Source organism: Dermacentor silvarum, chromosome 4, assembly GCF_013339745.2.
Source record: "Dermacentor silvarum isolate Dsil-2018 chromosome 4, BIME_Dsil_1.4, whole genome shotgun sequence".
NCBI classification, from domain to species: Eukaryota; Metazoa; Arthropoda; class Arachnida; order Ixodida; family Ixodidae; genus Dermacentor; species Dermacentor silvarum.
Window position 1 is genome coordinate 89,555,164 of NC_051157.2, and position 11,734 is coordinate 89,566,897.

General features: G+C 48.1%; 1 protein-coding gene across 6 annotated transcripts in view; it reads left to right on the plus strand.

The window, feature by feature from the left end:
* Positions 1 to 10,222, plus strand: part of LOC119450367 (dopamine receptor 1) — a 439,710-nt gene extending 429,488 nt beyond the window's left edge. For all 6 annotated transcript variants that reach the window (XM_049665832.1, XM_049665831.1, XM_037713800.2 and 3 more), the window contains one exon: positions 6,083 to 10,222. In XM_049665832.1, the coding sequence (XP_049521789.1) occupies positions 6,083 to 7,435 (1,353 nt within the window). In that variant the 3' untranslated portion in view covers positions 7,436 to 10,222. The remainder of the gene's footprint in view (positions 1 to 6,082) is intronic.
* The last annotated feature ends 1,512 nt before the right edge of the window (positions 10,223 to 11,734 follow it).

The window sequence follows — 11,734 nt, forward strand, 5'->3', positions numbered from 1 at the left end:
TACTAGTTCTGTCACATTCGGCGGCGACGCGTATCGCTCCTTCGCCTTTTACAAAGCGTCGAGTAAAGCTTTACGTTCCCTGAACTTGACCGGAGACAAACCAAATTGCAAGTGAAGTTGTAAGGTTGCATTTGCTTGCGTACGTGCGCGCGCGCCCGACAGTGGCGTAGCCAGCCATTTTTTTTTTTTTTTTTTGGGGGGGGGGGGGGGGGGGGGAGCGACAAACTGCATGGTACATGGTTGCCTTGATCCATCATTCTAAATAATATCTTCCATTTTTATGCTCCTTTATTTTCCTTTCTGAAAAGCAGGTGTGACTTGCGCCCCTTCCGGCGACATCTGTCAGCCTGCTCCTTCCTTCCTTTCTTTTTTTGCGTTGTAATAAATGTTTTCATCTGAAATAGGAGTAATAATAATTCTCAGCAAGTCGCGTAACTGTGCAGCTCACTAACATGGCAGCTAACCACCCTAAATAAACGCAGAATCTGTCAAACCTGGAATTGCTTCTTTTGTTGCGATATAGTAACTATGTGGACACTTCAGAATAATTTCCGCCGTCGCCGTGATGTTCTTTATAAAGTCCGAGTGCGATAAGGATGTGCGACACGCACGCCGTATGATGCGGGTGCAAAGGTAAGTGTGCGGGGGTGAGCCGAGAAAAGGATGATGTCTTGATGCGCGCAGTCTTTCTGCGCGCTCAATGTTGGCGGTCACGTGAGCGAGAGCTTGCGTATCTGCGGCGGGTGCAAAGATTCAGCCGAGATAGCTGGTGGCTTCATGCGCGCCTAGTGTTGAAGGTTGCGTAATCGAAGTTTACAAGACGCGTTGAAGCGGGCAGCATTAAGCGTTCGATCCCCGCTGCCCAGCGCTCTTAATTCATCACTATACAGCTTTGAGACAATGAGTGCTCGTGGTCATCGAGTGTGATCTGTTTATATTTGTGCGCACGTGACACCGGGCCGGTTAACTTAATTAGTAAGCGAATATTTATCACAGTTTATGCATCCGATGTCTAATACTTTCTATCGCTATCAATGCTTCGCCTTTCGGGCGAAAGTGCGACTTTTTTTCTTCACCAAGCTCGATGTCGCCCAAGACAAGCTTGTAAAACTTGTAATGTTCCTCGGTGAATGTGTGGTAGGCAACTTTGTTATCTCTATAGCACAGCTTGAAATATAAGTGCCACATTACGCCGTATACAGTCGTCTATACTTTTATTGGCTTCGTTCCATCTAGACACAAACTGGCAAACTTTAGCCCGTGAATCTGCAAAGCCAGGCAGTTACACAACAACGTGGCGGGAGACCAACTTCTTCGATGTTGCTGTGATACGTGTGTCTTGAGCCTAACAAGGTTCATGAGTGTTCACACGCTATGCCCAGCTAAATTTTTCTCTTATAGTGGTGAATAGCCCCCGAAATATTGCGACATGTTGAATTGCGATAACAAAGACGCGACGTTCAATGGCGCGAACGGGGCGGATTTTTGCGTACGCGAAGCCGAGAACCCCGGCACATCCTGACCTGTATTGCACAGCCAATGCTGGGTGTAACAAGTTTCTGAGGCAAAATTCTTTGTAATGGTGAAAGATACGCTTTACAATCAATATTGTTTTCTCTACATTGCGTGTAAGAGAGGCGTTTTTGAGGAACTAGTGGAAGGTATTGATAAGATAACGTTCAAGGAACTGTCTCGCGAAATTTGTTTGTATGTAAAAGCACAAATACTGACTTCGACGCGTGTTCTTTATTTTCTTAATAATGCTAACCGGAGGTGACCAACACATGAAATAAGTTTAGGTTAGTTGAGTTGAGTGAAAGTGAATGCCTTTATGCTCGCTTTCAAACTTGCCAACTTGCGACTCCGGCTGATCAAGGTGCAACATTAAACCGCTGTATCGCATTTCACTTCTTGCACTTTTCTGTCCTTCGCTTAGCTGATAAGCCACTTCCTGCCAATGTCTTTAAAAAATTAGGTCACTACCGATTCATGTATGAACGTCTGGCTTTTTAGAAAGACACTCCGAAACTTTCACAAGGTTCACTGCAAGTGCTTATCAACCTTCTGCCTTCGCACCATAGCGTAAGGAATGAAAAGCTTTTATATTTCACAGGCACGCGTGTTTCGAGTGTACGCTTCCAATATTATTCGCAGCGTCGCCGTATTTCGTTTCTGTAGGTATTTCCTGTGGAGCTCCACGATAATTATTATCAGTGAGTGAGTGAGTGAGTGAGTGAGTGAGTGAGTGAGTGAGTGAGTGAGTGAGTGAGTGAGTGAGTGAGTGAGTGAGTGAGTGAGTGAGTGAGTGAGTGAGTGAGTGAGTGAGTGAGTGAGTGAGTGAGTGAGTGAGTGAGTGAGTGAGTGAGTGAGTGAGTGAGTGAGTGAGTGAGTGAGTGAGTGAGTGAGTGAGTGAGTGAGTGAGTGAGTGAGTGAGTGAGTGAGTTCAACATCTACAGATGGCGATCTATGATGCACAACTAGAGAGCTTGGTAAATATCTCCAGCTCACCGGACTTAGACGCACGCTTATTTTTGATAACATCTCATAAAAGTGTTTTGCTTGCAATTGTTCGTAAAAGAACAGCAAGGTCTCATAGATATGTAAATCACTGCGGTATTTACGTGAGCTTACAAGCTCATTACACATTACAAAATATACAAATAGAGTAGATGCCACCGCATTGTGACACTGTTAGACATATAAAAAAATGACGTTTTTATTTACATTAGAGACAATATAAGCGCAACAAAACGGAAGTGCACTTATGCAAGACTTCTTATTGTTTACCTTTTTTCATCTGTATTGCAGTTCTGTGCGCCTCTCTAAACCGCTGTCCAATCCTGGGAAATAAAGGAGGAAATGGGTACGAGTAATTCGTCGCCCCATGTAACCGCTGCACATTACAAACGGTGCTGGAGCAGGCAACCTTTGGTAAAGGCTCTCTCCAAAGCCACAACCCGAAGCGATTTAGGTCTGCTCTGGATAGTGCAGCCGGAATTCGAAAGACAGACACTGAGTGCTGAGCACTTAATATTTTGTGGTTTTTAAGAATCGCTGACGTTCAGCAAATCTGCTACAACTCTGGGCTCCCACGCACTCCTCGAAGCTCTCAATTCGGCCTTTTTTTAAGTTTCTTCAATTCTCTTCTTTTTCTTTTGTTTTAGGGGGGAGGGGGAGAGGGGGTTGTCATCCGTGGGATTAGGTGCGCATTTAAACATCATGTCCCGCTAGCTGTCCCACTGCCGGGCAAGAACTAATGTTTCTGGGACGCTTTTCTCAACCGAAAGCTGCGCAGTCGTCTCCACTGGGCGTGACGGGGTGAGACTGTTATTGCGCGCACTTCCTCTACATACATCCATGCCCGCGCTTCCTTATTTATACTTTGTCTTTTCTCTGTTTTTCTTTTTTATGCCGGTCTCTCTTCTTGCTCCAGTGCAGAGGAGTTTGTTCCCGACTCGGAGCATGCTCTGTTAATAAGCTTCCCTGTCTTTCCATCGTCTTATTCGCTTTTTTCTCTCCTCGCGGCCCTTGTTCTACTATAGTAAATATTGCTCTGTTTGTCTCTCTCTCTCTCTCTTATTTCCTTCTTACCTTTGTACTTCTCCCTCCATCACCTCCCTGTTTAGGGTAGCAAATGGGAATTTATGTCCTGGGTAACATCCCTGTCTTTCTCATTTCTTTCATATCTCTCTATAGAGTTGACTGTTTTCCGTTTAATACGACCCCATTTGTTTTCGCTGGTTCTGTGTGCGCAGTCTGGCTTCACGGATAAATCTTGTTTCCTTTCTAAAATTTTAGTTTACCCGCCGTCTACGTCCACCTCCGCCTCGGGCAATAAAGCCTTCCAGAAGGACTTACCAGCATCTCGATCAGCGCACCGCGCGCCTTTCTCTTCGCGCCATTTTTTTTTTTATATATTGCTTCACTGACCTGGCTCGAAAAAAACGAGTGCGTTGGTCCAATGCCCATGAAAAATGGGGCTTACTGAGGAAGCGTCCCTCGTATATTGCCCTTGCCTCAACGTGACTGCGCGTAAGTGCGGTCCTGCCTGCGTGCGTGTGTGTATGGGGGAGGGAGGGAGGAGAGTGTGTATGTGCATGCGCGTGTGTGTGTGTTAAATGCGGTAGCATTCATTCATGTGTATGCCCATGGGTGCGTTAATCCGTATAATACGTGCGGTGTCATTGGATACGTTTTGTCTGTGCTTTCTTTAATGCGCCATCAAGCTTCGTTCCACCTTCCTTGCCACCCTCAGAAGAACACAGACGCAACGCGTCACTGCCTCGACCGCTTCCGCGTTCATACTTCCCTGGACGCGTGAAGAAAATAAGATAAATAAAGAAAGAAATAAACGCTGCGGAGTCTTACGGACAGTGCTTATACTACGTCGTCCAGTGTCCCGCTGTGGCCGTCCGGCCCCAACAGCGCGACTCTAAATCCTTCCCCTGCTGGGGAGAATAAGGAACCCTCACTCTGGGGGACAAGGCTGTGACAAATGCCCGGGATGAAGCGGAAATCTGCGGCCTTCGCCGACAATGTATCCCGCGTGCCAGTAGTCCGTTGCCCCCCAGCTGAGGGAAGAGAAGGCTACCCCCTTTGTTTATTCCCCTGTCGTTTCCTTCACGATTTATTCATTTCACTTTAGAAACGACCGCCATTTTTGCAGTGGACCTCGCCTTGTTCATTGATTGTTTTACTTTAGCGCATTCTTCTTTATTACCCTCCGCTATTGCTCAGTTAAGGAGGTCAGCGGCGAGAGCGACAAAAAAAGGGGCTTTCAAGTGAGCCCTGAGTGCGGGTATATATATATATATATATATATATATATATATATATATATATATATATATATATTGCGTCCTTTATTGCAACGTAGTTCTTGTTCGAAATAATGACGGGACATAAATAGGGTTATTAAGTATGCTACGTCGTGCAATTCAACTGCACTTCTTTTTTTAACTACTCGCGGCATTTATTTTTCTTCTTTTTCAACCCCTGCAGTTTCGATTCGAAATACTCGTAAATTTCATGGTTTATAAACGCGAGACATGTACAATGAAAGTAACTTTAGGTGAAATGCACTAAGTTTTTCTTTTTTTCTTTCCTTTTTGTTTTGGTTTTTATAACTACTGCATGATTTTAGTATTTTGGTGTTCCGTTATAAGGTATCTATCAGCAAATGCCTCCAACCATTGTTTTCTACATGTCGAAAGTCTGGTTAGTTTTTCAAATTGTGTCTATTTACGGAGGGGAATAATAACGTCTTAGCTGCGAAGAACTAGTGATCATTTTCGTCATGACATTACTGGCCCACAGAAGCCAAATTTTTGCTTTTTTCACCGCATCACGAGGCCAAATGCCGCCTGCTATGCAAGCAAGCTTCAAAGGACGAGGTTTGTGTGTGCTAAAATAGGCTCGAGTGTCTGTTCTTAGAAACGCATAGCTTTGATGTAATGGTAGCGCTCTATTACCAATAATTCAGGCACTTTCTTAATGATGGTTGTGGTATAGGCTGTCTGCATTTGCCACGTATCCTCAGCCTGCTGTTTCAGTAAAACAGTCTCTTATCAGTTGCAGGAGGAACTGCATACTAGTGTTCACTCTTTCTTGCTGCGAATGAAGACTATGTACAACTCAACGTACACGCAGACGTGTACATTTAAACATCGTACGCATGTGTGAGTCGATAAGCATTCAAGACAACAATAGCACGATGTCGACGCGAAGACAAATGCATGACTGTACTTCCCACTTGGCCATGGAAAAGCAAGCCGAACAGAGGAAGTCGTGACTTGTACGGGGAGCATTGGCTATGCAGTGTTTGGGAAACCCTAGTGTGGAGCAATGCATAACACTGCTAATAAAGCATTGTGTTCAGCAGTTTGATGTCGCCTGCATGTTCATGAAAACCAACGTGCATGTCGGAGGTATTACGTCGAGAAATTTCCTCTAGATACTTAATACACTTTCTCTCTCTCTTTCTTTCTTTTCTTTCTTTCTTTCTTTCTTTCTTTCTTTCTTTCCCCTTCTGTGGCCAGACAGAGTTGAAATCTGAATCGCTGCTATATGTGTGTATGCGCAGGTGCCCGGGGAGCGGTTGCCGAGCGGGTTCACCAATGCGAGCTCCTCGGCGGCCATGCAGCCTTCGTCCGCAAGCACCCTGGGCTCGATCGCGAGCGTTTTTCCAACGCTCGAGGCGGCGGCCAACAACACGACGGCTGCGCTTCAGGAGGCGGCCGTGCCTTCTTCGGGACACCCATTGGACAGTTGGGACCTTTCGTGCCGCTACATCATCGGCACGTTTTTATTGATTATCATCTTGACCGCCATCACGGGCAACATCCTCGTCTGCCTCGCCATCTACACGGACCGGCGGCTTCGCAAGCTGGGCAACCTTTTTCTCGTCTCCTTGGCCGTGGCCGACCTGCTGGTCTCGTCGCTGGTCATGACCTTCGCCGTCATCAACGACCTCATGGGCTACTGGGCGTTCGGGCCGCAATTCTGCGACATCTGGATCGCCTTCGACGTCATGTGCAGCACGGCGTCCATCTTGAACCTGTGCGCCATCAGCATGGATCGGTTCCTGCACATCAAGGACCCCCTGGGCTACGGTCGCTGGATGACAAAGCGTGCCGTCCTCGGGACCATATGCGGAATCTGGATGCTTTCGGCACTCCTGTCGTTCCTGCCCATCTCACTCGGCTGGCACCGGCCTTACCCTGACTCGCTGCTCGTCGTAAACGGTCTCACCATGTGCGCGTTGGACCTGACCCCCGAGTACGCCGTCACGTCATCGCTCATCAGCTTCTACATGCCGTGCATCGTCATGGTGGCACTGTACGCCCGCCTCTACCTGTACGCGCGCCGGCACGTGCAGAACATCCGCGCCGTCACCAAGCCATGCGTGGTGAACAACAAAGACCCCGGCAGTCCGACCAAGTTCCGCGCCATCGGCGGCCAGTCTTCCCTGCACGTGATGGACCACAAGGCTGCCATCACGCTCGGGATCATCGTCGGCGTGTTCCTGTGCTGCTGGGTTCCCTTCTTCTGCGCCAACATCGTGGCCGCCTTCTGTAAGACGTGCATCTCCGAGGAGTGCTTCAAGTTCCTCACCTGGCTCGGCTACCTCAACTCGGCGCTTAACCCCATCATCTACAGCATCTTCAACACCGAGTTCCGCGACGCCTTCCGGCGGGTCATCACGGCACATGCGTGCTGCAAGGCGCTCGCCGAGCGTGCCCGAGCGCCCAGCGACCTGTCGTACCGCACCAAGCGGAGCACCATCTGCGAGACCCCGCGCGCCAACAGCCTGGCGGCGGTCAACTGCCGCCACAACAACGTGGCGGCCGCCAGCGAGCGTATCTCGCTCCGGGCTGAGGTCGACACTCGGGTCGAGATCAGCATCAAGAGCATCGGCGAAATATCGGACATATAGCAGTGACGCACCCGAGAGCTGGCGCACCACGCCGTATAACGTTGTCCTCGTATAACGACCACCACCCGCCTTCGAACGCGCCCGTCAGACCTGTCTGCCGGAGGAATTTCGACGACGCCTTTCACGATGGGCGAGGACGTCTGTACGCCTTCTGGCCGATGCTTGAACCTACGGATGAACTGTAGGCCACGCCATGGCAGCGCCGCGAACGGCGTTCACAGGCCACTACTTATATGAGCCGAGCAGAGTGTTATGTCTGCACCCTTAATTTATTCCACGGGCCACACGTGCGGGGACCGGGAGGGCCTGCATTCGCCATACTACCTCATCATTTTGTGCACCGCCACCTTCTTCTTGAGGAGGATGGACGTGGTCCTCCGATCGACTCGCAACTCAGCCTCGCAACTCAGTGCCATCTTGTGCTGGACTGGCTTATTGCAACATGTGCGTTAGTTGTGAGAGAACTTACTCCTTGATCAGAACTACGCTCAGCAGAGGACGATGACCGTGAGTTACTACTCTTCGGCAAAAGGCGTTGGTTGGCGCAAGATACTACAAATGGCTGCTCGGCAGTGTCAATAAGTGCTGCTCATGAGAACAGCATCTCTCGGTGAAGTGCATACCATGCGGTGAACATTCCGCTTGGCTTGACTGCTGTCATCCAGCGATAGCAATGTGCCCCCTTTAGACGAATCGCGTTTTCGTCAAAATCAGCGCCTTTCTTCGGCGAAATGTATACTGTCCTAGTCGGCTGATTGCGCACAAACGCGCGCGCGCACACTTAATACACCCCCGGTCACAGGCGGCCCAGTTTTCTTGAGAGCCCCCCGACAATCGGTCACACGAGCCTGAATCACACGTACGGGCATCACACGGAAACGGAGACGTACAGAAATCTATACAGGACAGCTGGGAACGACACCGTCGCGTTCGCAGAGTTGTGCCTACTCAGCGACGAGTTTCAAGCCGCCAAATGCCTTGTTCCCCGTCAGCTTCCTTCTGTCTTCGACACAAGCCACTTCCTGTGCGCTACAAGTGAGCGTCTTCAAGTGTAGCGCAAGTGTTCCATGTACGCAGCACGGACGCGCAGCGCTAGTAAATTCGCTCGTTACTCGCCTAAGCAGAACTCGTCATCGCGCTAGACACCGACCACTTGCTTATACCTACCGTACCGTGAAGATCATAACTATAAGTACAGCCGTGGTAGGATCGACGTTAGGTGCAGGTGCACTAAATTGAAGATCCTAACGAAAACCATCCCACGAAACAGGTCTAAAATAGACCGAAACGAATTTACTGCCGTAAAACGGAACAAACATTGGCCCCTTGACAGAACAGAACGAACTTTGTTGCGACGGCTAGCATAACCTCGATGGGTTAGGTCTTCCTCTCCTTTGCGGTCCGTCCGAAGAGAGCAGGGGCCGCATTCTGCAACGATTTTTTTTTTCGGCGTATTGCCTTCGCTCAATGCCTTGAGTGTATTCGGTTCAAAGCTACGATTTCAAAGACAGAACAAAAAGAAACGTGAGTGTAAAGGCGAAGACCGGTTTTTGGCCGCGCTTAGGGCCGCTATCTTGTACGCGTTCAAAAAGCCGACGTTCGGTTTCGCCTCACGCGATTGGCCTACATTGGCCTAGGCCTCATTATCTACGTGTCCTGGGCAATAGCATGAGACTAAACCGGGCGTCGGCTTTTCGAACGCGTACAAGATAGCGGCCCAGGTGGCCAACAGCAAGCTTATATACACGATGGAAAGAGCCCACACCTGGGCCACTTTCCGTCTGCGTTGTTTTCGCATTTCATAACTATCGGGCGCATTTGAATGACGCGTAACAGAAAGCAGGCATCGCATTCCACACTGCATAATGCGAAAGCATCGCCAAATTAAATAGTTTCAGAACGCGGCCCATGTTTCATTGCTTCATATTACGCATGTCATGGAGTAGTAACAGGTGACGTCACTGGAGTGTTGGTTTCCGCCAGCCGTTGCTTGCGAAAGGAACCCTCGTGCTTAGAGGAAAGAAAGAAGGGACCTCGTGATGTCACCTCATGTGACGTCATGGCTTGTGACTTCACGCCGCCATCCAACCTAGGAAACTTTTCCGTAGCTGTAGCCTCTAACCTTTGACCGTCCCAGCATGCACTCCTCCTCTCACTTTCTGTCTCCTCTCGTCTGCATCAGCAGGCCAATACCGGCCATTCCTGGCGCTCAGACTCGCCGCCACTGCGCACTACTCGTAAGCATAGTTTGAGGTACTATAACGTCGAGGCTAACGCTGCGCGTTCTGAAAGTGAGTTCGTAGTCGTAAAACGTCACTTCCACCAGGCATTTTTGTAAGCAGTTCGCACAAGATATCCGCTAGCTTCTTTTCTCTTCCCCTATGCCCTCGAGCGAAATGACGGTGCCTAGCGCGTTCGGCAGTTCTGTTCTCTACTTCGAGGCGACAGCGGGCGAGGCTGCTTCGTGTTTCTGTGTTGTGCGTGTGTGTAATGGGGTCGCGCGAGGCCCGTCCTATATGTACATATTATACTATACGAATAGCATGTGTAGTCAGTGTTTCTTGTCAGGAGAGGACCCCCCCCCCCCCCCCCCCAATCACGCGAGCCACTGTGTCCCTCCTTTCTTGGCTCGCGACCGTTCACTCGTCACGAGATGAGACTGCGGAGAATCAAGTGACTTTCTTCGTTCTCTCCCAGCAGAGTGACAACTCTACTCGTAGAAAGTAATCTCAATCGGACAAGTGAAGCGTCCTTGGACCTAATAAACGGATTGCCTGTTTTTGTTAACGTCGTACTTGAGTGAATGTTTTCCTGTCGTGTGTTGTCTCACCGTATACTTGCAGCGAAACCTTCGGTGCGGGTAGCGTGGAAGCACTGAACCGCTCTCGAAGCTATTAACACGTGGACGATTTATTACTGAGACTTGCGAGCTTAGTACGCTGCATTCTCGGTGGACTAAGCCCCACTGGAATGTGATTTAATGGTCCTTTATACAAGACATACATGCATTGTCCAAAACTGCGAACAACAAGCAGCACAGGTGCTTTGGGATCAAGCTCCGCTTCAGGTATAACAAGCGGTACCATCGAGGTAAATAGTATCCACAATGTGTTACTCTGATTGAATATTGACTTTGTACCTTCCGTGTTACAAATTGAGACGAACGGTGCATTACGGTTTTTCAGTTTAGCGTATCGTAAGTCAGTATGATGTTTCTGCCAAGAACGCAGTTTTCTTTGAAGTCGTCAATAAATTTCCTCGAAATGTGACCGCAAGTTTCCTAATGTATTTGCACTATATATTCACTAATGCTGTATCAAAATTAGGCTTTATACAATAACGCGTTTTGCTCTGTAATAGGGAGTTAACTTTATTGAAGTGGTGGCCAAAAGTTCCGCAACGTATTCACGCTATGATCACAACATTAATCTTTTCTGAAAAGTGACGTCGGCATGCGTGTCAACCGTACGATATTTACAAACTATCTTTTGAATTATTTAGGTAAGCACATTCGCGGACCATGGCTGCCTTTAAAAAAATCAAACAGAAAGTAATTTATTGGCAGCCCAGGCGAGCTGCCTGAGATATGAGTCCACTGCAGTGTTCTCATAGTTATATGGAGGATAACTTATATTCGGCTAAAGATGGTTACATAGTTATACAGGGTGTTTCATTTTAGCTGCACCAAATCTTTAAAAATTGCCTGTGGCAGATAGCCCAATTATAATCCTTGTCTAAACTACTCGATGAGGCGGTCATTACTTCCACGAGAAATCAAAACGCCTAATTGAATAATTAACATAATTACGCTAATTAACTTTTTAATTATTTATTTTACGACACATCTTTCAGTCTACGAATTATAGTGGATTCGCAACCGTATCCACTTGGAACGAATTCTCAGGACTGAACCAGTTTCGAGATATTAATTTTCAAAGTGTCCGACAAAATGCATGGGCGTTCCAGTTAACTTTTTGAGGAAAACGTTGTTTTATGCATTCAAGAACGATGTTAACTGGAACGCCCACGCATTTCGTCAGACACTTTGAAAATTAATATCTCGAAACTGGTTCAGTCCTGAGAATTCGTTCCAAGTGGATACGCCTTGCGAACTCAGCGGCTATAATGATAGCTGCATGATAAAGCTTCATGATAAAAGCTGTAGCTGCATGATAAAAAGCGACAGCTGGAACTTTATTTCTAAACATATGGTCACCGCAACGCTTGTCTTCTGTCAGACGGCGTGTAGAGTGGGTAGCGTGTACATAGTATCAAAGAGACCTGTTCAAAGCAGCAACC